Source organism: Scyliorhinus torazame, chromosome 16 (assembly GCF_047496885.1).
Source record: "Scyliorhinus torazame isolate Kashiwa2021f chromosome 16, sScyTor2.1, whole genome shotgun sequence".
Classification (NCBI taxonomy): Eukaryota; Metazoa; Chordata; class Chondrichthyes; order Carcharhiniformes; family Scyliorhinidae; genus Scyliorhinus; species Scyliorhinus torazame.
Genome location: NC_092722.1, coordinates 46,918,986 through 46,946,381, shown reverse-complemented (window position 1 = coordinate 46,946,381; position 27,396 = coordinate 46,918,986). Strand labels below are relative to the sequence as shown.

At 49.0% G+C, this 27,396-nt stretch overlaps 1 protein-coding gene across 1 annotated transcript in view; it reads left to right on the top strand.

Moving 5' to 3' along the window:
* Nucleotides 1-567: 567 nt before the first annotated feature.
* LOC140392800 (CTD nuclear envelope phosphatase 1-like) overlaps nt 568-27,396 on the top strand; it is a 40,701-nt gene continuing 13,872 nt past the window's right edge. Inside the window, exons 1-3 of the mRNA XM_072478448.1 lie at nt 568-967; nt 12,797-12,863; nt 17,065-17,183. Of these exons, the coding sequence (XP_072334549.1) occupies nt 866-967; nt 12,797-12,863; nt 17,065-17,183 (288 nt within the window). The 5' untranslated portion in view covers nt 568-865. The remainder of the gene's footprint in view (nt 968-12,796; nt 12,864-17,064; nt 17,184-27,396) is intronic.

Below are 27,396 nucleotides of genomic sequence, written 5' to 3'. Positions count from 1 at the left end.
ACAAAACCCCAAATGGGGTCTGACCAGAGCCTTATACAGCCTCAGAAGCACATCCCTGGTCTTGTATTCTAGCCCTTTTGACATGAATGCTAACATTTCATTTGCCTTCCTAACTGCCGACTGAACCTGCACATTAACCTTAAGAGAATCGTGAACAAGGACTCCCAAGTCCCTTTGTGCTTCTGATTTCCTAATTTAGAAAATAGCCTATGCCTAAATTCCTTCTTCCGATGTGCATAACCTCACATTTTTCCACATTGTATTTCATTTGCCACTTCATTGCCCACTCTCCCAGCTTGTCCAAATCCTTCAGCAGCCCTGTTGCTTCCTCAATTCTACCTGTCCCTTGAGGTCCATTGATCTCAGGCGGGATACTTCGGTCGTTGGGTGGGTGCAGCCGGAGAATCCCGCCCTTTGTTTAAGAGGCTCGACATTCTTTTGAGATTTCTCACCGATGTCACCGGTGGGATTTGCACCGTTTTTCTCACCGGAACTGACACTTTGCCATTTTTTTGGTAAGATTGCGCCCATTGATGCGAAACCTGAATTGTGACTGCACCTTTAAATCAGAGCAGAAGATCATATTGAGGCGGATAACAATGTCATTCCTGACACTGAACAATCCTGAGTGACTTTATAGGGAGTGAGGTGCTGCTGGAATGTATTTATTTCTCTCAGACTCTGGCAGGCAGTCTGCCGACATTAAGCAGGCGTCGCCTTTAAGAGGCCGCCACCTTTCCTTTAAGTGAAGATGGCGGCGGGGGAGCGCGGCCCGGAGCCCAGAGCGGCCGGAGGAGCCTGCAGCCGGCTCCGGGCCTAGGCCAGGCCCAGGACAGCACTCCGGCCGGGCTCTGGGCTCGGCAGCATGTTCAGTAAATACTTCCTGATGGGGCTCCGCAGCTTCGTGTGGCTGGCGGTGAAGGTGTGGAGTGTGTGTGTGGAGGCGGCCCGGAGACAAGTGCGGTCGGTGAGTGCGGGCTCCGGGGAGAGAGGGAGAGGGAGAGTGGGAAAGGAGAGAGAGAGTGGGAAAGGAGAGAGAGAGTGGGAAAGGAGAGAGAGAGAGAGTGGGAAAGGAGAGAGAGAGAGAGTGGGAAAGGAGAGAGAGAGAGAGTGGGAAAGGAGAGAGAAAGAGAGTGGGAAAGGAGAGAGAGAGTGGGAAAGGAGAGAGAAAGAGAGTGGGAAAGGAGAGAGAGAGAGAGTGGGAAAGGAGAGAGAGAGAGAGTGGGAAAGGAGAGAGAGAGAGAGTGGGAAAGGAGAGAGAGAGAGAGTGGGAAAGGAGAGAGAGAGAGAGAGTGGGAAAGGAGAGAGAGAGAGTGGGAAAGGAAAGAGAGAGAGTGGGAAAGGAGAGAGAGAGAGTGGGAAAGGAGAGAGAGAGAGTGGGAAAGGAGAGAGAGAGAGTGGGAAAGGAGAGAGAGAGAGTGGGAAAGGAGAGAGAGAGAGAGAGAGTGGGAAAGGAGAGAGAGAGAGAGAGTGGGAAAGGAGAGAGAGAGAGAGAGTGGGAAAGGAGAGAGAGAGAGAGAGTGGGAAAGGAGAGAGAGAGAGAGAGTGGGAAAGGAGAGAGAGAGAGAGAGAGTGGGAAAGGAGAGAGAGAGAGAGAGTGGGAAAGGAGAGAGAGAGAGAGAGAGTGGGAAAGGAGAGAGAGAGAGAGAGTGGGAAAGGAGAGAGCGAGAGAGAGTGGGAAAGGAGAGAGAGAGAGAGAGTGGGAAAGGAGAGAGAGAGAGAGAGTGGGAAAGGAGAGAGAGAGAGAGAGTGGGAAAGGAGAGAGAGAGAGAGAGTGGGAAAGGAGAGAGAGAGAGAGAGTGGGAAAGGAGAGAGAGAGAGAGAGTGGGAAAGGAGAGAGAGAGAGAGAGTGGGAAAGGAGAGAGAGAGAGAGAGTGGGAAAGGAGAGAGAGAGAGAGAGAGTGGGAAAGGAGAGAGAGAGAGAGAGTGGGAAAGGAGAGAGAGAGAGAGAGTGGGAAAGGAGAGAGAGAGAGAGATTGGGAAAGGAGAGAGAGAGAGAGAGTGGGAAAGGAGAGAGAGAGAGAGAGTGGGAAAGGAGAGAGAGAGAGAGAGAGTGGGAAAGGAGAGAGAGAGAGAGAGAGTGGGAAAGGAGAGAGAGAGAGAGTGGGAAAGGAGAGAGAGAGTGGGAAAGGAGAGAGAGAGAGAGAGAGTGGGAAAGGAGAGAGAGAGAGAGTGGGAAAGGAGAGAGAGAGAGAGAGAGTGGGAAAGGAGAGAGAGAGAGAGAGTGGGAAAGGAGAGAGAGAGAGAGAGTGGGAAAGGAGAGAGAGAGAGAGAGTGGGAAAGGAGAGAGAGAGAGAGAGTGGGAAAGGAGAGAGAGAGAGAGAGTGGGAAAGGAGAGAGAGAGAGAGAGAGTGGGAAAGGAGAGAGAGAGAGAGAGAGTGGGAAAGGAGAGAGAGAGAGAGAGAGTGGGAAAGGAGAGAGAGAGAGAGTGGGAAAGGAGAGAGAGAGAGAGTGGGAAAGGAGAGAGAGAGAGAGAGTGGGAAAGGAGAGAGAGAGAGAGAGTGGGAAAGGAGAGAGAGAGAGAGAGAGAGAGAGTGGGAAAGGAGAGAGAGAGAGAGAGAGTGGGAAAGGAGAGAGAGAGAGTGGGAAAGGAGAGAGAGAGAGAGAGAGTGGGAAAGGAGAGAGAGAGAGAGAGTGGGAAAGGAGAGAGAGAGAGAGAGAGAGTGGGAACGGGAATTGAGAGAGCGAGAGCACAAGGGTCAGGACTAACTTTTCATGTGACAAATTTAAATCGATTTTCATGTGTGCAGTCCAGGCAGATCGTTCCATACATGAAAAACATAGTCATAAATACACAATGTGTAAACATAGACATTGGGTGAAGTGTCGAGAATATAGTACTACTCAGTAGAGAAGATGTGTAGAGGGATCTGTTCAGTCTATAAGAGGGTCATTCAGGAGTCTGGAAACAGTGGGGCAGAAGCTATTTTTGAATCTGTTAGTGTGTGTTTTCAGACCTTTATCTTCTGCCTGATGGAAGCGGTTGTAAGAGAGAATAACCTGGGTGGGAGGGGTCTTCGATTATTCTGCCCACTTTCCCAAGGTGTAGACTGCGACAATAGATGGGTGGCCGGTTTGTGTGATGGACTGGGCTGTGTTCACAACTCTCTAGTTTCTTGCGTCTTGGTCTGAGCAGTTACCAGGCTGTGATGCAGCCAGCTAGGATGCTTTCTATGGTGCATCTACAAAAATTATTAAGAGTCAATGTGGACATGCCGAATTTCCTTAATTTCGTGAGGACGTATAGGCGCTTTTGTACTTGGTCGTAGCGTCGACTGGGGTGGACCAGGTCAGATTGTTGGTGATGTTCACACCTAACAATTTGAAGCTGCCAGCCATCTCCACCTCTGCACAATTGATGCAGAAGGGTGGGTACGACACTTCGCTTCCTGAAGTCGATGACCAGCTCCTTAATTTTGTTGACATTGAGGGAGAGATTGTTGTCATTGCACCATGGCACTAGGTTCTCTGTCTGCCTCCTTTACTCTGACTGACTCATTAGTGCTTGAGATCTAACCTACCATCAGTAAGCTTTGAGTTGGAGCTGAATTGTGTGGTGTGTGTGTAACGGAGTAGGGCTTTAGTTCGGTTCACTTTCAACAAGGCCAATCTAACTTCTCAAGCTTAGGAGAGAGGGAGAGCGTGGGGGTCAGGTGCGAGCGTTTGAGCGCGGTGGTCTGGCGCGAGAGGGAGAGTGCGAGAGAGGGCGCGCAAGAGGGGCGTGCGGGGTTTCAGGCGAGGGCACCTGAGGGGGCGCGTGGGGGTCAGGCACGTAGGGGTCTGGCACAAGAGGGGGCGTGCGGGGTTTCAGGCGAGAGAGGGGGCTCGTAGGTGGGGGTCAGGCGCGAGGACACCAGTGCGAAACACAGGCGAGAGCGCACGATTCAGGCGAGAATGAGCAAGGGAGCGGCAGTGCGAGGGGGAGACAGAATAGGGGGGTGAGGGGGGAAAGGGAGTGGGGATTGGGGGAGGTGGGTGGTAGGGGAGGGTGAGAGGGAAGGAGGCAGGTGAGGGAGGAGTGGGAGGCAGTGTGGAGCAGGAGGGGGAGGATGTGTGAAAGGAAAAGGAGTGAAAGCGCCGTGCGGCAAAGGAGGGGGAGTGGTGGAGTGGGTGTGGAGAGTGAGGGGGGTGAGATTGAGACTTCCAGAACTGTTTTCCAGAATCCAATTAGTTTTAAAATATGAGACATTGGTTTGAGTAACAGTGGAGAGATGAGTTTACCACTGATTGTGATCAGTATAACTTGAGGTAATTCACAAAATCATTTTAGAGGAGAGGGTTAACTTGGCCATATTGCCTTATCCATCCAGAATGTCTCTGACGTCTTTTCATTTAATATCTTACTTCTTGAACTATTGGAGGGACTTCCATTACTCTCACAGAGCCCATTCATTCTGTTGGCTTCTCTTAGAGGAGAATTTCCTGATATCAGTCGTAAATTTTCCTTTTGTTACTTTAACCCTGAAATCAATATTCTACTCGGTCTAATTCAGACATTCTCCATATTTGGCTGTTTCAAATGCTTATATGACCACTTCTGGAATGTCTCCTATCTTACTTCATAATTCGAACCTCTTAAGATTGGGGGTAACCTTGTAGTTTAAGATCCAAAGATGTGCAGGTTAGGTAGATTGGCCATGCTGAATTGTCGCTCAATGTCCAAAGGCTGGGTGGGGTTATGGGATTGGAGCAGGGGATTGGACCTAGGTGGGCTGCCCTTTCGGAGGGTCGGTGAAAACTCGATGGGCCGAGTGGCCTCCTTCTGTCGGGATTCCGTGATTCCTAATACTGTCCCCGGCGTTTGAATGACCTTATGACCAGAACCAGACATGGTGCTTGGAATGTAGTTTGGGTGGGGCACTGTACAGTATGTCTTCCTTTAATTTATAATGTGTTAGCAATATAGTCCCGCAGTTTTTTGGCATTGATTGGACTTGTGTAAATCTGGTTCTACTGAAACTCCTAGGTCTTTTATGTAACTGTTGATTATTTCCATACTACTTGTTGATGGACTATAGATGTTCCCTATTTGTCTGACCAGTATGTAATGCTTTATATTTGCCTGCATTAAATATCTTATTCAGTCCACTTCGATGTTTGGACAACTCATTCTGTAACTTCTGATGGGCCTTCTCTGATTCCACTAGCCGTCTTAGTTTGGTATTGCCCGCAAATTTGACCTGCTTGCATTGGATTAAATGTAATTTATCAACACTAACTCCCGGGATATGCCACTCGCAACTTTCCTACCCTTCATAGAATTAAATCCTATAGACAGCGCACAGACAAATCTCCAATCACACTTTTGGTCCCAAAGAGTCCATGTCAGCATTCATCCGCTCCCATCCTTGCTCATCTATCAGCATCACCCTCTTTTTCCTTTTCACTCATATCCTCCCCTGACATATGCTATTCACTTGGGCCTGTTGTAGCGATTTCCACAGCCTCACCACTCGGGTATGATATTTCTTCTGGATTTCTTGTCTGGTTTCTGGGTGAGCATCTTGACGTGATGGTCTCTATTTTTGCTCTTCCGCATAAATATAAATATTCTCTCTGTGCCTACCGCACACCATCTTTCATGAATTTAAAGATTTCTATTGAGTCAATCCTTCACTTTCTCAAGAGAAAAAGATCCAGTCTGTTTATCCTTTCCTTGCATGTCTGCTATTAGCTTTGAAAATCTTAATTTTTGTACCCTTCCAGTGACTCAAATATCCTTTTAAAAATAAGGTGACCAGGACTGTATACTTATTGGGCGGGATTCTCCGACCCCCCCCCCCCCGGCCGGGTCGGAGAATCCCGGGGGGCGGCGCGAATCCTGCCCCGCCGCTCCGATGCCGCCTGCCGTATTCTCCGGCGCCAGTTTTCGGGCGGGGGTGGGGACCATGCCACGCCGGTCGGGGGTCGTTAGCAGCGGCCCCCCCCCCCAGCAATTCTCCGGGCCCCGATGGGCCGAGCGGCCGTCGGTTTCCGGCCAGTCCCGCAGGCGTGGGTTAGACATGGTCCCACACGGCGGGACATGGCTGCTAGGCCGGCTGGTGCAGTGCTCGGGGGGGGGGGGGGGGTGCATCTGGCCCCATCGGAGGTCCCCGCATTGGCCTGGCCCGCGATCGGGGCCCACTGATCTGCGGGCGGGCCTGTGCTGTGGGGGCACTTCTTCCATCCACGCCGGCCCTTGTAGGACTCTGCTTTGGCCGGAGTGGAGATGACACCCCCCCCCCCCCCCCCCCCTGCGCATGCGGCAGCCAGAATATGGCGGCCGGTCTGTGCATGTGCCGAACCACGCCGGCGGTTCTGCGCATGCGCTAACCCACGCAGTCCCATCGCCGCCGGCTGATGCAGCGCCAACCCCTCCGGCGCCGGCCTAGCCCCCGGAAGTGCAGAGAATTCCGCAACTTCCGGTCGGCCCGACGCCGGAGTGGTTTGCGCCATTTTTTACGCCGCCATCGGGCCACCTCGCTGATCCAGGATAATCCCTCCTATTGTGCTTTTTAAAAAATGAATACCCACTTCCTACTCTGTTGCGATTTAAAAAAAAATTTTTTTATGCATACCCAAGATTTACCCCGAATTCCCAGATTTTGGAGCTTTACGAATTGCCTTACATGTGGAATTTTGTCCAAGGGCTTCTAGGTACAATATATTGTATGTATTACCACTTGGGATGTAGCTTCCTCAAGGCGGTCACTCAGACAGAAGCTTTCATTTGTGAAGCTGTGCAAACAGCTCTTCAGGTAACTGTCCAAGTTTCCACCTGATTTTTATTATTTCATATGGGTTTGAAATAACCGACCCGTAACCAAGTAAAAAGAGGGTGGAGTAAAATATGAGAAAATATTGGTGAGGTCCAAAGTGTGATACGTTCATGTCTATTTGACCTGAGACCAGCCAGCAATGTGATTGGAGATTTTAATCTTCCAAATTAAGATTGGAGATTTTTCACTTGTGACGACAGTGGGAGTTACGACAGTGGGAGTTATTTGAGGCAACCAATGTGAGTGTCTCCCATCAATATTGAAGCATTTTTATTCAGTGTGGTTTTCCCGATAGTGTCAACGCCCCAGTGGAAAAAGGACGTGCAGAGGATAGTGTTATGGATGATATAGTGTGGCTATATATGTGAATATTTACATATGGCAGAGTGGGAAGCTGGATGCTTTGAGTCTGGGATTAAATTGGCTGTATTGAATGTTGCACTCACTGAGATGGGAAATAGCCGAGTGCAATTGCTGATTGCCCACAGAGGGTGCCCCTATGACATCACTCAGGAACTTGGGCAATTTAGTCCTTTGAGTCTGAGTCACTCAATGAAGACTTGGGGAATAATATGAGGAATGAAAAGTCTGGAGATTTGGAGATGCCTTCAGATTCCAAAGTCTTTAATTGTGCTTGGGGGAGTTTGCAAAGAAAGAATTGGGAGAGGAGGTAGATCTGAAACTCTCGCTGGATCGTTTGGTCACTGGAGTGAGCTGTGGCCACATGGATCAGAAAGAGCTCCGATTTCCTGTCTGTATTGGGGGTGCGGGGGGAGGGGGGGGTGGGGTGGCATTAGGTGGGACTGTGAGTCAATAGCTGAAAGAGTAGGGAAAATTGGATGAGCAGAGTTAACATTTTAAGCTGTGAGCAATTTTAAAGCATGTTGCATAACAAGCTGACTAACGAGTGAATTTCTGCGGGGAGATGAGGAGGAGAAGGCACTCACTAATGGCATGTAACTGACCTTTTTTAAAAGGGGGAAATCAAAACTTAATCGGAGTATTTCAAGCAAATCAGTCAGTAACTGAAAGATGAGAATGTTTTGGATGTGAGCTCCAGTATAATTCACCAATCTATAACTGGGCTATATAATAACTGGATTTAAAAAAAATCTTTCTCCACCCTCTGATTTTGGCGTTAATGTAAAATATATTCGATCACAGCTGGTTAATTTGAATTATTCTTTTTTTTTTTGTTTGCTGTTTGAATTGCTGGATTTTTAAAAAAAATTGACTGAACCAGATAATATTATTGTTCCTTGGATCAAGCAACACTAACAATTAAGGGTGCAGTAAATCGTCAAAAACTGATAGTTTCTTAAGGCTACGATTGCCCCCTATGATTTCCCCCATTTATTGTTTTCGAGGGAACGAGAGAAAGAGGAACGGAAGCTTAGCTCATTGTGGAATGGTTCCTGAACCAACTGCTGCAACAGCCACTCACTCTAATTGCTGTGTTTTGGGCTAAATTTAGCTTCCACTACTGTCATGCCTTTAAATTGCTGCAAGGCACTCATTTCCCAGAGCTGCCTTTTCATGCAGGTAGCTCCCAAGATGAGGGGTGTTAGATGGGAAATTGGAATCATAGAATCCCTACCAGTGCAGAAGGAGACCATTCGGCCAATCAAGTCTATACTGACCATCCGAAAGAGCAACCTATGCCCGTAACTCCACCTAACCTTTTGGACACTAAGGTGGCCAATCTACCTAACCCTGCACATGTTTGGACTGTGGGAGGAAACTGGAGCATCCGGAGGAAACCCACGCAGACACAGGGGGAACATACAAACTCCACACAATCACCCATGGTCGGATTCAAACCCAGGTCCCTGGCAGTGCTAACCACTGTGCCCCCATGCCACCCTTCTGGGCCACTATATTCTCACAACATCCTCATAAAGACTTTCCTGAGTTCTCTTTCTGACAGCCTCGATGTACTTTGAAGGCTATGTTGCCTTATGTTTGATAATACTCCTGTGAAGTACTGTGAGATGTTTAATTGAATACTTTCCATTTGAGATACCCAGGTCAGGTAAAAAAGGGTTTGCAATTAAATCCTATGGAAACTGCAGCACAGAAATTGGTTTCTCACTCCAGCCAGCCAATGTTGTTGATTCTCCCATGGGAAGTCCTAATCCTGTGTGGCTATCCAGTTTCCATATCGTACTCCATCAACCATCTAGCTAACCTGTACTTCGATGCTGGCACAGTCTCTGCCTCACTTGCTAACTCTGGAGTGCACCCGGGCAGCACGGTGTCGCAGTGGTAGCACTACAGTCTCACGGCGCCGAGGTCCCAGGTTCAATCCCGGCTCTGGGTCACTGTCCATGTGGAGTTTGCACATTCTTCCCGTGTTTGCGTGGGTTTCGTCCCCGTAACCCAAAGATGTGCAGGGTAGGTGGATTGGCCACACTAAATTGCCCCTTAATTGGAAAGATGAATTGGGTACTCTAAATTTATTTAAAAAAGAAAAAAAACTCTGGAGTGCACTCCGAATGGAAAATCGGGCTTCCCCATCCTTGTTGATGTTCCGAGGGACTTGGGTGTTCTCGTACGGGGCACACTGTGTTCTCATATGGGGAATACAAAGTACACATGCAGGTACAGCAAGCAAATAGAAAGGCAAATGGCATGTTGGCCTTTATTGCAAGGGGAATTGGAGTACAGGAAAGAGAAGATGCTGCAATTATATGGGACTTTGTTGGGACCACATCTGGAGTAGTTTTGCTCTCCACATTGAAGGAATGATATACTTGCATTGGAAACAGCACTGCGAAAGTTCACTAGATTGGTGCATGGAATGAGCGGGTTGTTCAGTGATGCCAAACCAAGTGAATTGGGGCCATATTCTCTGGCGTTTAGAAGATTGGGAGGTGAGCTCATTGAAACATGCAATATTCTGAAGGGGCTTGACACAGATGGCTTGAGAATCTAGAACAACGTGACACTGTATCTGAATAAGGGGCAGATCGTTTATGACTTGACATCAGGAGAAATTCATTGGCTCAGAGGGTTATGAATCTTGGAATTGCCTATCCCAGAGAGTAGTGGATGCTTCATCGTTGGATATATTGTACGGCCAAGATAGACAGAATTTTGTTGTCTCAGAGAATCATGGGATATTGAATGGAGTCGATGGGTCTACTGCTCCAGCTTCTTGCGTTATGCTCCTAACTGCCCCTTGAAAGGTGCATCTAAGGACCAAGTAGAGATAAACTGTGGTGACGCCCAGATTCAAACAGCCAGATATTGGGTGGTGGCAGCGTATTGCAGGGAGAACAACAGCTCACATGAAGTATCAGAAGGTGTCCTTTTGAGTATACATCCCAGTGGGCGACAGCACCTTCCAAGCGGCTGACAATATTAGAATGGGGAAAAACAAGTGGGATAGAAAAATTATACTTTTAATCAAGAAACCCAACTATGGCTAATGTTTAAAAATAAGCCCACATTCCTCTTTGCTTCTCTTCGGAGGCTCCTCAAGAGCCTCACCCAAAGAAGTAAACATTCCCTTTCTGCCTTGTTAGAACCAGCTGTGTGTTCAATGTCTGATTCAGTAGTCAGAAGATCCTGTGGAATTTCATTGTATCTTCTAAAAGCTATGCAAGATGCTATAGTATAACAATTCGTGATCAATTTCACATTGTCTCCCTGACCTGCCCTGATTCCGCAGCACATTTACAACTCTATTCCCTGCTGATATACAATATGACCTGGGGTACTGGCTGCAAAATCCTGCGCTTGCACTACAGTTGGGAATCAGGACACCGTGAGTTAGATCTGTCATGGGTTAGATCTGTCCTGGCCCATCTCCGTTTAGGTTCAACCGCATATCTGGAAATGGATTCTGAATGATTGTGGAGCCGTTCTGGTTTGGAAAGTGATTTGTAACTGGGGCAGTAGTCAAGAATGGGACAACAACAAAAAAAATCTAAAATTAAAATGTTTGTAGTAATGCACAGGGCAGCAGCTGCAAAGCAGCAGCCAGCCATTTTCGCTGTGGTGTTGTGAGATGAGTTAACGGCATTGATTGTAAGCTGCACTTGGACTGCTGTGGACTTGTGTGATGGCATTGAGAAGTGAGCTGCAAGTTTGATGCTGAGTCACGGAGACCAGTGGTGTTGCCAGAATCAACTTTTTTGGAAAGTGGGAGTGGGGGGGGGGGGGGAAAGAGGTGGTGAAGTTCCCATTATGATCACTATTTGGTAACCTTTGTTTGAAGAACGGTTTGAGGGCAATGGTTCCCAATCTTCATAGCATCCCAACCGAAGCGTGGTAAGACATGTGGGCAGCATGGTAGTATAGTGGTTAGGACTATGGCTTCACCGCACCATGGTCCCAGGTTCGATTCCCGCTTGGGTCACTGTTTTTTCGGAGTCTGCACATTCTCCCTGTGGGTTTCCACTGGGTGCTCCAGTTTCACCCCTCAGTCCAAAGATGTGCAGGTCAGGTGGATTCGTCATGCTAAATTGCCCTTAGGTTAGATGGGGTTGCAGGGTTACGGTTTTGCCAACTTTTGGTTGGTTCAATTGGCTCTGTTTTATAACCTTTGCTCTAGAGTCGCCAGGTATCTTTATGATACTGCCACGAGGTTCAAGTTCAAGTAATGATCAATAACTCAATACACCAATTAGTAAGATTCAAATCAAAGCACATTTATTATACACAGTAAATCGCTACTCATGCATAAACTCTACTTTCTAAGCTATTTCTATAACTAACAGGCCTATACTTCGCTTCGGACTGGCCCACCAGGTCAGGGGAACAAATGGCCTTTCGTTCGGGTTCTGAGTCTGCGGGATTCAAAGCTGGTATGGATTGGTAGCTAGGAGCACCTATCTCGTAGCGAGCGTTGACTTGAGACTTGCATTCCTTTGGCGGCAGCTGGACAGGTCACTGTCGAGGGTTGGTTCACGTTGCTGAGTGACCCTGGCAAGAAGGAGATTTGAACTTGGGGGGCTTTACTTTATAGTCCCCAGGGGCTTCCCGCCTTTTGGGGCAGACCCTGTACCTGGTTTCAAGTGATTGGACTTCGTTCCAATTGCTTGGTTCGATTTCTCCAATACTGGAGCGGTTCCCTAATCGATGGGCGGTCTTTAGGTGTCCGTTAACCTCTTTTGTGTTGGTTCCTGCTGGCGCTAAGGAGTCTGGCTTGGCCTTGTTTATCTCAAATGTTTCGATTGTTCCCGGGGATGGCTCATTAGTATGTAGATGGCCGCTACATTATTATGCAGATGGCTGCTTGTATCGATGCTGTCTGGGCTTTTGCAGAGTCTAATACACAGTAAACTTACACCTGCTAGTTTTTGCCTGTGTTGGCTGAATTTCCCTTCAGCCTTTGCTGTTCTCCATTTTACGCCGGGAATTGGCCAACCCAGGTGGCTACAACGGGGATAGGGTGGAGGTGTGGGGTTAAGTAGGGTGCTCTTTCTAAGAGCCGGTGCAGACTTGATGGGCCGAATGACCTCCTTCTGCACTGTAAATTCTATGATAAGACATTGGGAAATGAGGGCGTGATCCAAAACCATTCTCAAAATAACTGCAGAATATCTGCAAAGTTAGAATCCAACCATGCGTTCAGGGCATTGACCCTACTGAGGCCACCTTGGATCTCAGTCCATCTCCTTTCAAGCTGAAATGGGTGCTTTTTCTTCCTGTTGGTAATGTTCTTGCATTGAGGCCTTTCAACAAACCTTCCTGCTGTGTTTTCCTTATGCCTTTAGCAATTTTGAACATTAGAGTGGGTGTGCTTGTTCTGGCAAAATTAGAGCCAGCAGGAGTGAGCAGGAGCTAAATTGCCCCTTAGTGTCCAAAAGGTTAGGTGGGGTTACTGGGATAGCGTGGGGGTGTGGGCCTAGGTGGAGTGCTGTATTAGAGGGTTGGTGTCGATTAGATGGGCTGAATTGCCTCCTTCTGCACTGAAGGATTCTATGAGTGAGTGCAAGAGCATAGGGACATCCAGCGTCCACACCTACTACTACTCTTTGTTCAGGAGGGAATCGTGCCTAACATTTTATTTATTGTTTGTTGTTTTGTAGATAATCCAATACCAGACAGTTCGCTATGACATTCTGCCTCTATCTCCTCTTTCCCACATCAGAATAAGTAAGTACTCATCCTGTAACCTAATGTTGCCTTTTGTACAAGACAATTTCTTCCTTTTCAGTGCCTGCATAGATTGCGCTGTACAGTAACAAACTTTTTAATTCTCTGCATTTTCAGTGTAACTTGAGGTTCCTTCATTTTGGCAGGAGTATCACAAGATCCTTGTAGACCATGGGTTTGTCAATTCAATTATAGGCAAAAGAGAGAGTGATGATTCTGCTGTCAGCTGGAAATGGTGACTTTTATATTGCTTATTTGTTGACAGCCTGGAGAGGAAGAGTGTACACGAGCGAATTGTATTTAGTAGTACAGAACTTGAGTATTGCTGAAAACAGGATGTTTTTTGTTGAAGCTTTTCATCTTGCACTCATCAGGACAATTCACAAATATAAAGGGAACAACAATTTATACTGCATGGGAAGAGAATGCTGATTGATTGGCAATTGGACTCTCCACTTCGTGATCGCTAGTCAAATAGCCTTGTATCGGGAACTTGTGTGACAGTCCCCAATTCAGTAGCTTGCCAGTAGGTCTTTAGAAGTAACCTGCATCCCTTGATCATAAAATTTACAGTGCAGAAGGAGGCCATTCTGCCCATCGGGTCTGCACTGGCACTTGGAAAGAGCACCCTACCTAAGCCCACATCTTCACCCTATCCCCGTAACCCCACCAAATCTTTATGGACACTAAGGGCAATTTAGCATGGCCAATCCACCTAACCTGCACATCTTTGGACTATGGGAGGAAACTGGAGCACCCACAGACACGGGGAGAATGTGCAGACTTCGCACAGATAGTGACCCAAGCCGGGAATCGAACCTGGGACCCTGGAGCTGTGAAGCAACAGTGCTAACCACTGGGCTAGCATGCCGCCCAACCACTGCTACCGTGCTGCACTTTAACTGTTTGGCGGAAGAACTATGCAGTCTGAAATATCCTTGTACGTTTCAGATTGCAGGTCAAAAGAATCCAACATTAGATGATTAATTGCTGAAATCTGGCGCACATCTGACAAAGCACTAGCTAGACACAGCATTTGTTAACTTATACATCTTTTCTTTGCATTGCTTCAGCTCTCTCAATAATGCGCCTATATTGCCCGTGCCCTTGCCAATGAGGATATGATCATTTAACTTAAAGCCTCGGGGCCATGTACATATCACAGCAGATGGGGTATCTCTGGGTGCTGGGAACCGCCTTTTTAAAATTGTCAAAATGCGCAATGTTTTGAATGAGTGATTGAAAAATATTACTATGTTCCCCCAGTGATCGGCAAATGTAAGAAATGCATTAGCGTATTGACTCATTTGGCGAGGAATGTGATGAATATGTTGGGTTTTGTCTTAACTTTCCATCTTGGTTGTCAGTTACAGTCCCTGTGAGTGTGGTAGGAGGTTCCAGCTGAAAGTGAATTACGTTTTTTCAAAGTAGGCTACTGCAAAATGTGTTTTTGATTTTGCTAATCGTTTCTGCTGCAGTAGGCAGAAATTATGGTTTCCTTGGGCTGACCAATTTTTATGAATCACACTGAACATATGCTAATGCCAGAGTTTGGAATAAATTTATTATAAGTCGGCGACAAAAATAATTTTTTTAAAAAATGAACTTTTCAATGTGGCCGGTTGGCCCCTCTCCTCTTGTCCTTTTCTCACATCTTGTTTAATTTTAATTTCTGTGTTCTACTTCATTTAACCTTTTATGGGCTAGTAATCCAGAGACCCAAGGTAATGCTCTGGGGGCCTGGGTTAGAATCCTGCCAGGGCAGATGCTGGAATTTGAATTCAATAAAAATCTCGAATTAAAAGTCGAATGACGACTATGAAACAATTTTTAATTGTCGTAAAAACCCATCTGGTTCACTAATGTCCTTTTAGGGAAGGAAATCTCCTGGCCTATATGTGACCCCAGACCCACAGCAATGTGGTTGACTCTTAAATGCCCTCCGTGGCCACATCCCATGGACATTTTTAAAAAAATCTTAGATTCTTGTTAGGCATGGGAATCAATCTATCTCAGCCTTAAAAATATTCAGTGACCCCTGCTTCCACCGCCTTGAGGCAGTGAGTTCCAAATTCACACAACTCTCTGAGAGAAAATGTCCTCCTTATCTCTGTCCTATAAGAGCAACCCCTAATTTTAGTGTCCCACTACTTCTAGACTCACCACAAGGGGAAAATCTTTTCAATGTTCACCTTGTCGATATTGTTCAGGATCTTGTATATTTCAACCAAGTCGCCTCTCGCTCGTATGAACTCTAATGGAAACAAGCTCAGCCTGTCCAACCTAACCCATAAGAAAATCCACTCATTCCAGACATCAATGTAGTCGTGTTCTTCAACTTTCTTTCCTGGGGCCCACTTTAATCAACTGGCCAATCTTTGCCACCCATGCCCGCTTTCCTTTAATGCGACCGGTAAATCAGGAGGTTTGTCCTCTGGGTGGCATGATTTCACAGTGGTTAGCACTGCTGTCTCGCAGCACAAGGGACCCAGGTTCAATTCTGACCTCGTATAACACACATGGGCTTTGCATCCTGATTTGCATGGGCACAATTAAAGCCATACCTCAAGAAATCATCTTTGCACTGCTTTGTTCCCGATTTCATTTGTTTCTTTGTTTAAAACAATCCATCTTCAGTCCTGATGCCTTGCTGGCTTGCAGCTAGAAAATGGAGGAATCTCTCCTCGTGATTTTGCGCCAAAAGCACGGAAGTACAGAGCGTGTGATGTCAGTGCACATGCCGGCCACGTAACCTCTGTCGCCGCTTCTGGCTGGAAGACTGCATCGTTCTATTTAAAAGCTGGTCGCGGCAGGCGTTCTCTATTTAGGAGCCGGTCGCAGCCGGCATTCTCTATTTAAGAGCCGGTCGCGGCCGGCATTCTCTATTTAAAAGACCGATCCTTCCCGACACCTGTCCCCGACCCATCCGTGTGTTGCGACCCGCAGTTTTAAAAAACCCTGATCTAGTAAACCTCCACTGAATGGCCCCAATACATTTACACCCTTCCTTAAATAAGGAGACCAAATCTGCATACAATATTTGAGATGCAGTCTCGCCAATGCCCTGTATAACCGAAGTATAACATCCTTAATTTTATGTTCAATTCCCTTTGAAATAAAGGATAGCATTCTATCAGCCGCCTTGATTACATGCTGCACCTGCATACTAACTTTTTTGTGATACATGCACTAGAGCCCCAGCCTGTGTAAATGGACAACGTTGCAAGCTCGACTGCTCATCTTAAATTGGTTATTAGTGTAGCTGTTAGCACAGTCCAGATTGTTCAGCAAGTGCTTCCCAAATCTGGAATCACATCTAACAGTCAACATTTTGTTTTGGGTTTTGCAAGTATGGGCTGGTTGCTTTCTCCACAGCAAATCTGGGCAAATCCGAGTCGACTTGCCAACCAATCAATAACCCTTTTCTCCAGTGGTATATGAAATTTGGCATTCTTGCATTTGTCTTGTTGAGGGCAAGTAAAGCTTCAGCTACATATCTCTCTCTTCAGAAAACCCTGACCCTAAGGTCAGGTGAACAGCCTGGTGAACTAGGCTGCGGCATGCTGAGAGATGAAATCTGTTGCCTGGTGTATTGATCAGTGAAAATTTAGGGGCTTAGATGACTAGCTGTAGAGCTTCACAATGGCCTTCGCTGATAGGTTGACGTTTGAGGGCTGTAAATAGGAGTACCTCTGGGTGCTAGGGTACTAAATATCAATAGTTCAAAAGCGATATGATGCATTGAAGGTAAGGAGCAGAGCGAATGACATGCAAAATTCATTCCCCTTAATTCCTCATGATGTGCTTTGTGACTTGGTTTGGGTCAGACCTTATGGTACAGGGCTGTGCATAAGTGTGCTGCCTCCGACTGGGGAAAAATATTCCAGGCTGCTGTACAGTTTGGTTGTATTTAGTTGGGGAAGAGAAAACGATTAACTTTTAGCAGTATGTGGAGGATGGTGCAAAATCCAGTGCTAAAGGCTACATATATGCCACAGAATTAGTAGCACGCTCTTGGTTATACATTGTTCCGGTGTTGCTGAATCGGATTTATTAAAGGATGGGTTGTCTCTGATCTGTCTGAAGCTCGGACATGTCATTACTCTTGGATATGCGATTTTATTTGTAAAAGGAACACCAACCCAAGCGTTAATAAACTTCTATTGTTGAAACCATTTTTTCCATCCCTCTATCTTTTCAGATCAAATGAAAAGGAAAATCCTAGTTTTAGATTTAGATGAAACATTAATCCACTCGCATCACGATGGCGTGTTAAAACCAACAGTGAGGCCGGGCACACCACCGGACTTCATGCTTAAGGTGAGGCAGTGACTGTGAACCTGGGCAAAATTACATTTGCCTTTGTTTGAGTTCTGATTTGAAAAAGCAATTGTGTGTGAATAATTCCCTGCCAGAATTCAGCTATTCTAATATTCATGTCTGTGTACCCCTTTTTTAAAATTTAAATTTAGAGTATCCAATTAATTTTTTCCAATTAAGGGGCAATTTAGTGTGGCCAATCCACCTACTGCACATCTTTGGGTTGTGGGGGCGAAACCCAAGCAAACACGGGGAGAATGTGCAAACTCCACACTGACAGTGACCCAGAGCCGGGATCGAATCTGGGACCTCGGTGCCGTGAGGCAGCTGTGCTAACCAATAGGCCACCGTGCTGCCCCCCTGTTTTTAAACGGATGTTTAGTGCCGCACCCATTTCTACTTTGGGTGATTTTCAATAGAGCATGGTAATCATCGAGCCACTTGTTGAGGCTGTTATAGATGTAGTGTAATTCAATATTGTGTTACAATGGATGATTTAATTATGTGACCGCATGATATTTCAAATGATCTCCATGTGCTGTGAAGACTGCCCGTTAACCTTTTTAAAAGTCCAGGATTAGTTCCTCTATCCCCACCTTTTGTGGTGTCATTTGACACAAACAGCACCCCCTGTTGCTCCTGACAGCCAGATCAGGTCACTGTTTAAGATTGGTTGGGATTTTCATGAGCTGTGAACCAGGCAGGGTGTCACCTGCCCGAGATGGTAAGCTGAGAGGTCTGCAGTCTGTCGTGTTGGGTGTTCCGATACACAAACGAACCAACACGGTTGTAGATGGTACAACTCTGTTTTATTATTCTGTACAATAATAACTATTAACTTCTGGCTGTGGTTCGTACTTCACCAGCTAACCAGTGGACCCAGCCCTAGCACTATCTTAGTGAGGCACTCAGCACATGGTCTATGTCTGAGTGGCACGCTGTGAGCTCTGTGCTCTGAGCTATCTCCTGGTAGAATGAGCGGGAACTGTGGTGTCCCCTGTTTTATAGTGCGTGTGCTCTCACTGGTGATTGGCTGTGATGTTGTGTGTGTGTTGGTTGGTCCCTCTACCTGTCCATCAGTGTGTGTGTGTCATTGCACCATGATATGTTAATATGGATATCATGACATCCCTCCCCCCCCTTTTCACAAGCATATGTGCCTACATGGTAATAAATATTGGTGTGTACTGAGTGCATCTGAGTATGTGTGCAATATTTACAACATGTACATGAGGCTAAACTATATACATAGCAACGAGGTTGTACCACAAACAAAACCAGTGCAATCATCAAATATCGAAAGAGAACTCCTGGAACGACAAAGAAACAGGTTAACAGTATTGCACAACAGTTCAGTGAGTCCAATGTGCAAACAGGCTCATAAGTCCAGTCAATTAGGTGGGCGCCGAATTCGGGTTGACTGCCTCAAGGGTGGGTCAGGATCCACCGGCTGAGGCATGGGCCTGGCCACGGGCGAGAGAGGAATAGGCAGAGGGGCAGGAAGCACCACGAAGTCGACATCAGGGACAACAGGAGGGCGTAGCACTGGTGCATGATCACGTAGCGAGCGCGGAAGCAGCCGAAGGGCCCGCCGATTACGCTGGCGAATGGAGCCATCAGGCATGCGAACCAGGAACGAGCGGGGAGCCACGTGGCAGAGAACCTCGTCGGTTGCCGACCAGCCACCCTCCGGTAGGTGTATGCGGACGTTGTCTCCAGGCGCCAGGGCAGGAAGATCAGTTGCCCGAGCGTCATGTGCCATCTTCTGCTGAGCACGCTGCTGTCGCATCCTTTGCAGTACTGGAGCATGGTCGGGTTTAGGAACGTGAATGGACGGCACAGTGCTCCTGAGGGTGCGACCCATCAACAGCTGCGCTGGCGAGAGGCCTGTGGACAGTGGGGCCGAGCAATAGGCCAGCAGGGCTAAACAGAAATCCGATCCGGCAGCCTTGCAGAGGAGCCGCTTCACGATATGGACGCCCTTTTCCGCCTTGCCATTCGACTGGGGATGCAAAGGGCTGGACATCACGTGTGTGTGAAGCTGTATGAAGTGGCAAAAGAAAACCATTCTTGGCTCACAAAACAGGGCCCGTTGTCAGACATGAGGGTGAGCGGAATGCCATGGCGAGTGAAGGTTTCTTTGCATGCTCTGATGACAGCTGATGATGTCAAGTTGTGTAGGCGTATGACCTCCGGATAATTGGAAAAATAGTCAATTATAATGACGTAGTCCCTGCCGAGCGCATGAAAGAGGTCCACACCCACCTTTGCCCAGGGGGACGTTACCAACCCATGGGGCTGAAGTGTCTCGGGGGTTGCGCCAGCTGAAACCTTTGGCAGGTGGTGCAGTTGAACACCATGTTGGCGATGTCATCGCTGATGCCCGACCAGTACACCGCTTTTCGGGTCTTCCGCCTGCACTTTTCAACCCCGAGATGGCCATCGTGCAATTGTTAGAGGACCAGGTGGTGAAGAGCCGTTGTGTGTGAGGCAAGGTTGGGAATAAACTTCCCGGGAAGTTGACCATCCGAGAAAGCGTACCACTGCCTTCTTGTCTGCCAGCTGCGGCATGGCTGCGATAGCTGCCACTTTGTCGGCATCCGGACACGCCCCTGACCGGGATATGTGGTCCACCAGAAACTTTAGCTCAGTTTGGCCAAAAGAGCACTTGGCTCGGTTGAGGTGCAGGCCGTGATCTCGTATCCGTGCAAAGACACGCTGGAGACGACTGATGTGCTCCTGTGGTGTGGTGGACCAGATGATGACGTTGTCAACATAGACGCGCACCCCTTCGATGCCCTCCATCGTCTGTTCCATGATTCGATGAAACACCTCGGATGCTGAGATGATGCCAAACGGCAGTATCTGCCAAAGGGAGTGTTGAAAGTGCACAGCTTCCTGCTGGACTGATCCAGTTGAATCTGCCAAAAACCCTTTGAGGCATCAAGCCTGGTGAAAATTTTAGCCCGGGCCATTTCGTTCGTGATTTCTTCCCGCTTGGGTATGGGGTAGTGTTCCCTCATGATGTTATTGTTCAGGTCTTTGGGTTGATGCAGATCCGGAGCTCGCCGGAGGGCTTTTTTACGCATACCATGGAGCTGACCCATGGCGTCGGCTCCGTGACCCGGAAAAGCACTCTTTGGTCCTGCAGCTGCTGCTTGAGTGGTGCTGGGACTCTACGAGGTGCGTGAATGACCAGGGTGGCGTCCGGTTTGAGCTGTATTCTGTAAGTGTAGGGCAGTGTGCCCATGCCCTCAAAAACCTACTGGTTGTGGGCGAGGAGCGAGTGGAGCTGCGCCCTAAAGTCTGCATCCGGGAAATCGGACGTGCCTTCTGGAGACAAAGTGTGTACCCGCTGAGCGAGGTGGAGGATCTTGCACGCCTGTGTGCCTAACAGAGTCCTTCGAGGATCCAACTATCTCAAAAGACAGTGTGGCTGTGTATGAATGTGTGCAACCTCGAGCTGGCAGGACCCCATGGCCGGGATAACGTTCCCGTTGTAATCAACCAGCTGACAGTGGGATGGCCGGATCGGTGGTTTAACCTTCAAGGTGTGGAAGGCTGACCATGCAATGAGTTTGGCGAAGGCACCAGTGTCTAAGCGGAATGTGATTGGTGATCGGTTGACCGTTAGGGTGGCACACCATTCAGCGCCCGGAGTAATGCTGTGCACTGGCATCGGCTGGTGGGTCCTACTTGGGGACATCCGGTTCCTGTCTATTACCGCAACGCGGAAGGGTTCCCGGTCGTCGGTATCACCGGTCTGCACGTCGTCAGGGTATGATTCTGTGTATGGGGACTGAATGGCCCACACGTCCCTGCGAGGCTGCCTAAATTGCGGAGAGTTGGCAGGTTGAGCTGCTCGACAGCAGGCAGCGTAATGGCCCTTCCTGCCACAGCGGAGGCATTGTCAAGTTTTGGCTGGACATTGCCGCTTTAAGTGTGCGGATCCACAGTTGGCGCACGTCGTGACGTCATGGCGTTTGTTGCGCCACCGCGCATGCGCGGTGTGGTCCTGCGTAGAGCGCGCCTGCGCATCACGTCCCTCTGCGTCAACGTCCCCTCTTTTGGCGCGTACAAGCGCGGGAGGCCTCAGAAAGCACGCAAAATGGCCGCCCTCGTCCAGGCCGCGAGCCGGGAGGAACTCGATCGACTGGACCCGCTCGGCCTCGTAGGACCCCTGCCATGCCGATTCGGCCGCCTGGAATTGGGAGTACCGGCTGATCGCGTTTTCATGGAGGACGCAGGTTCGATGGCTGTGGCTAGGGTGAGGCGCTTTATTTTGAGGAGCTGCTGGTGTAGGGTGTCCGAGGTGACCCCAAAAATGATCTGATCCCGAATCATGGAGTCGGAGGTGGCCTCATAGCTGCAGGACTGCGCGAGGATACGGAGGTGTGTCAAATAAGATTGAAAAGGCTCATCCTTACCCTGCAGGCGCTGCTGGAAGAGGTACCTCTCAAAGCTCTCATTAACTTCCATGCTGAAGTATTCCTCAAATTTTAGAAGGACCGTCTTGTACTTCGTCTTGTCCTCTCCTTCCGCGAATGCCAGGGAGTTGTAGATGTGGATGGCGTGTTGCCCCGCCCCGCCGTGGAGAGGAAGAGGGCGATCTTCCTGGTGTCCGATGCATTCTCCCTGTCTGTGGCTTCTAGTAAGAGCTGGAAGCGCTGTTTAAACAGCTTCCATTTGACGCCGAGATTTGCAGCGATTTGGAGCGACTGCGGCGGGCTGATGGTCTCCATGGCGCAGGATGGCAGATCTCCGAAGAGGTGCAGGTAGGTCTCACAGTCGCTGGCGAGTTTCCAGTCCTGGTATCATGTCGTGTTGGGTGTTCCGATACACAAACGAACCGACACGGTTGTAGATGGTACAACTCTGTTTTATTATTCTGTACAATAATAACTATTAACTTCTGGCTGTGGTTCCTGGGATTATATTCATTGGAGTTTAGGAGGTTGAGGGGAGATCTAATAGAAACTTGCAAGATAATGAATGGCTTAGATAGGGTGGACGTAGGGAAATTGTTTCCATTAGCAGGGGAGACTAGGACCCGGGGGCACAGCCTTAGAATAAAAGGGAGTCACTTTAGAACAGAGATGAGGAGAAATTTCTTCAGCCAGAGAGTGGTGGGTCTGTGGAATTCATTGCCACAGAGGGCGGTGGAGGCCGGGACGTTGAGTGTCTTTAAGACAGAAGTTGATAAATTCTTGATTTCTCGAGGAATTAAGGGCTACGGAGAGAGAGCGGGTAAATGGAGTTGAAATCAGCCATGATTGAATGGTGAAGTGGACGCGATGGACCGAATGGCCTTTCTTCCGCTCCTATGTCTTATGGTTCGTACTTCACCAGCTAACCTGTGCACCCAGCCCTATCACTATCTTAGTGAGGCACTCAGCACATGGTGTATGTCTGAGTGGCATGCTGTGAGCTCTGTGCTCTGAGCTATCTCCTGGTAGAATGAGCAGGAACTGTGGTGTTCCCTGTTTTATAGTGCGTGTGCTCTCACTGGTGATTGGCTGTGATGTGTGTGTGTGTGTTGGTTCGTCCATCTACCTGTCCATCAGTGTGTGTATGTGATTGCACAATGATATGTTAATATGGATATCATGACACAGTCGAGACCTCTCAGTGGGGATGTGGAGTGGTGAAGGCATGCAGGTATCCCACAGCCACGCGCACGCAGAGCGAGGCAGGCACATGAGGCGCAGAAATTTTGGTTCTGCAATAGGCTTAGCTGCAAGATAAAATGGTTGTAATTACCTTCAGTCTGAGAAGTCCATTGTAGAATGCTTAGTGCGATTTCCCCCCTTCTTTAAATGTTGCAGGACTACCTTCTGCAACAGTGAGGCTGCAGATAGGTTGGAACAGTTAATATAATGCAAGGTAGATTCAGAGCATCAACAGTGACAAACACCGTATATGCAGGATTAAACAGACATTCAAAGGTTGTGGCTGTAACTTAAATTGAGTTGTGCAAGAAACCACGCTTAAAAACTGTACTGGTGGCCTGTTCAGGCTGCCTTGAAATATGACTAACAGGCCCGTTACACTGTAAAAATGCACCAAACAGATGCAAAATACCGCTGATGCTGGAAATCTGAAATATAAATGGGAAATGCTGGAGAGAGAAATAGAATTAACATTTCTGGTCTCTGGGATGGTACCAAAGGACTTGGAGAATTGCAAATGTTATATTCTTATTCAAAAAAGTGTGTAAAAGGAAGGTAAGTCCAGCACCTACAAGGCCAGTCTGTTTAAGGTCTGTGGTGGGGAAGCTGGAAACGGTGGGTAGGATTCTCCCACGTTGCACGGGGTCGGAGAATGCCGGCGGGCCTTGCGAATCGCGCCACTCCACCCTGACGCCGGCACGCGATTCTCCGCAGAGGGGAGAATTGGCGCCGGCATGGTTGGTGCGACGCCAGTCGCGGGCCACTCTACACGGCCGGCCCACCGATTCTCCGGCCCGGATGGGCTGAACGGCTGTAAGAAAAGAGCCGAGTCCCGCCAGCATCGTTCTAACCTGCTCTTAGCCGACGGGACCTTGCCGTATAAGGGTCGGGTGGCGGCCTTTGTGGGGGGAGGGCGGGTCTGACCCTGGGAGGGCCTCCGATGTGGCCTGGCCCGCGGTCGGGGCCCACCGATCGGTGGGCTGGCCTCTGTGTCTGGGGGCCACCTTTCCTGCGCGCCGGCCCCTGTAGTCCTGCGCCATGTTGCGTCGGGGCCGGCGCGTTGAAGGAGGCCACTGTGCATGCGCACGTTGGCGCCGGTGCCACTGCACATGTCCTTTTTGGCGCCGGCTCAACTGCGCATGCGCGGATCCCACGGTGCACAGTTCGCGCCGGGAACTGCAGCTGGAGTGGCGTGAACTGCTCCAGCGCCGTGCTGGCTCCCTGAAGGGGGCAGAATTAGTCATGGGAGCGGCCCGTTCACGCCATCGTCAAACACGACAGCGTGGACACTCTGCCGCGGGTTTGGAGAATCCCGCCCGATAATTTGGGGCAGAATTAATAGCCACTTGGCGAAATGCAGGTTAAGTAAGGAAAGCCAGGGCGGATTTGTTAAGAACAAATTTTGTTTAACTAACTTGCTGCAGTTTTCTGATGAGATAACAAAGAGAGTTGCTGAGGATAATGCTGTTGATGTAGTGTACATGCTTCTAGAAGGCATTTGATACAGTGCCACACAACAGACTTGTGAGCAAAGTTATAGCTCATGGATTACAAAAACAGTAGCAACATGGATCCGGAATTTACTGATTGACAAGAAACAGAGTTGTCGTTAATGGTTGTTTATCAGACTGGAGGAAGGTTTTGTAGTGGAGATACCAGGGATGTCCAGTGCCTTGCACTTTCATATATGTGAGTAACCTAGTCCTTGGTGTCGAGGGTGCAATTTCAAAATGTGTGCATGGCATGAAACCTAGAAGCATTGTGAACCGTAAGGAGGATAGTGTAGAATTTCAAAAGGACATGAACAGGTTGGTGGAATGGATGGACAAATGGTGGATTAAATTTAATACAGAGAAGTGTGAAGTGATCCTCTTTGATAGGAAGAACGCAGAGAGATCCTATAAAATAAAGAGCTCACTTCCAAAGGGCTCTAGAGCTCTAAAGGGTAGCACGGTAGCCTTGTGGATAGCACAATTGCTTCACAGCTCCAGGGTCCCAGGTTCGATTCCGGCTGGGTTACTGTCTGTGCGGAGTCTGCACATCCTCCCCGTGTGTGCATGGGTTTCCTCCGGGTGCTCCGGTTTCCTCCCACAGTCCAAAGATGTGCAAGTTAGGTGGATTGGCTGTGATAAATTGCCCTTAGTGTCCAAAATTGCCCTTAATGTTGGGTGGGGTTACTGGGTTATGGGGATAGGGTGGAGGTGTTGAGCTTGGGTAGGGTGCTCTTTCCAAGAGCCGGTGCAGACTCGATGGGCCGAATGGCCTCCTTCTGCACTGTAAATTCTATGATAAAGAGGATGCATGAGCGGGTGAATCTGGGTGTACTTGTGAATTAACCATTGAAGGTGGTGGGGCGGATTGAGAGCAGGGTTAACAATGCATACAGGGACTTCCGGGTGCGGCGATGACCAGCTAAGTCGCACGTTTCGGCAGCTCCCGGTGGAACGGACTTTTGGGCTCTTGATAGGAGCCCCAACGGCAATTTTAACGGCTAAGAACACCGTGCGGTAAACCAGAAGGGAATTCCCCCTGGACACGGATGGAAAAAGGAGAGGAAAGTGGCCGGATTGCAGCGGATCCTTTGGAACAGCGGCAAGGAAGGCAAGCAAAAACCAAGATGGCGTCGGAAGGTGGCAGTTTCACATGGGGCCCTGAACAACAAGAGTTCTTGAAATGCTGCGTGGAAGAGATAAAAAAGGAAATGAAGAAAGAGCTGTTGGCCCCGATACTACAGGCGATTGAAGGGCTAAAGGAGGAACAAAAGACCCAGGAGCGGGAGCTTCGGGTCGTGAAGGCGAAGGCAGCCGAGAATGAGGACGATATACAGGGCCTGGTGGTGAAGACGGAGATACAGGAGGCACATCAGAAACGATGTGTGGAGAGGTTGGAGGCACTGGAAAACAACGCAAGGAGGAACAACCTGAGGATTCTTGGTCTTCCTGAAGGTGTGGAGGGTGCGGACGTCAGGGCATATGTGAGCACGATGCTGCACTCGTTAATGGGAGCGGAGGCCCCGGCGGGTCCGTTGGAGGTGGAGGGAGCATACCGAGTTATGGCGCGAGGACTGAGAGCAGGAGAAACTCCCAGAGCCATAGTGGTGAGATTCCTCCGTTTTAAGGATAGAGAAATGGTCCTTAGATGGGCGAAGAAAACTCGGAGCAGTAAATGGGAGAACGCGGTGATCCGCGTTTATCAAGACTGGAGTGCGGAGGTGGCAAGAAGGAGGGCGAGCTTTAATCGGGCCAAGGCGGTGCTTCATAAAAGGAAGATAAAATTTGGAATGCTGCAACCGGCAAGACTGTGGGTCACATATCAAGGGAGGCACCACTACTTTGAGACGGCGGATGAAGCGTGGACTTTTATTGTAGAAGAAAAACTGGAATGAGTGGATTATTAAAAAGAACGTTTGGACAAAGTGGTGGGGCGAATGTGGGGGGCGAAGAGGGGTTTTATATTCTAATCCTGCGATGTGGTAACTTTTCTCTCTCCCACAGGGGGTGATGGGGGGAGGTGGGGAGGGAGAGGAGATGGGGCGTTGGCCATGGGGGGCGGGGCCAAGGGAGAAACGGCGGCTTGGCTCCCGCGCTATGATAATTATGGCGGGAATGGAGAAGCAGGAAGGAGGGGGCGTCGCACGGTGCGAGCCGTGGTCACGGGGGGGAAGCCAAGGTCAGCCAGAGTTTGCTGACTTCTGGGAGCAACATGGGGGGAGTAATTACGCTAGCGGGGGGGGTGGGAGGGGGGAATTACTGGGTTGCTGCTGCTGGGGAAAGGGGGGAGCGGGTACGGGAGAGGATGGGCGGGGGGGCACCGCCTGGGGGAGATACAGCTGCGTGGGAACTGGGTGAGAAGCTGGAAAAAGATGATGGCTAATCGGCAAGGAGGGGTGGGAAGCCCCCCAACTCGGCTGATCACGTGGAACGTGAGAGGGCTCAACGGGCCGATAAAGAGGGCACGGGTACTCGCACACCTTAAGAAACTTAAGGCAGATGTGGTTATGCTACAGGAAACGCACCTGAAACTGATAGACCAGGTTAGGCTGCGCAAAGGATGGGTGGGGCAGGTGTTCCATTCGGGGCTAGATGCGAAAAACAGGGGGGTGGCTATATTAGTGGGGAAGCGGGTAATGTTCGAGGCAAAGACTATAGTGGCGGATAACGGGGGCAGATACGTGATGGTGAGTGGCAAACTACAGGGAGAGATGGTGGTTTTGGTAAACGTGTATGCCCCGAACTGGGATGATGCCAATTTTATGAGGCGGATGCTAGGACGCATTCCGGACCTAGAGACGGGAAAGCTGATAATGGGGGGAAACTTTAACACGGTGTTGGAACCAGGGCTGGATAGGTCGAAGTCCAGGACTGGAAGGAGGCCGGCAGCAGCCAAGGTGCTTAAGGATTTTATGGAGCAGATGGGAGGTGTGGACCCGTGGAGATTCAGTAGACCTAGGAGTAAGGAGTTCTCGTTTTTCTCCTATGTCCATAAAGTCTATTCGCGCATAGACTTTTTCGTGCTGGGTAGGGCATTGATCCCGAAGGTGAGGG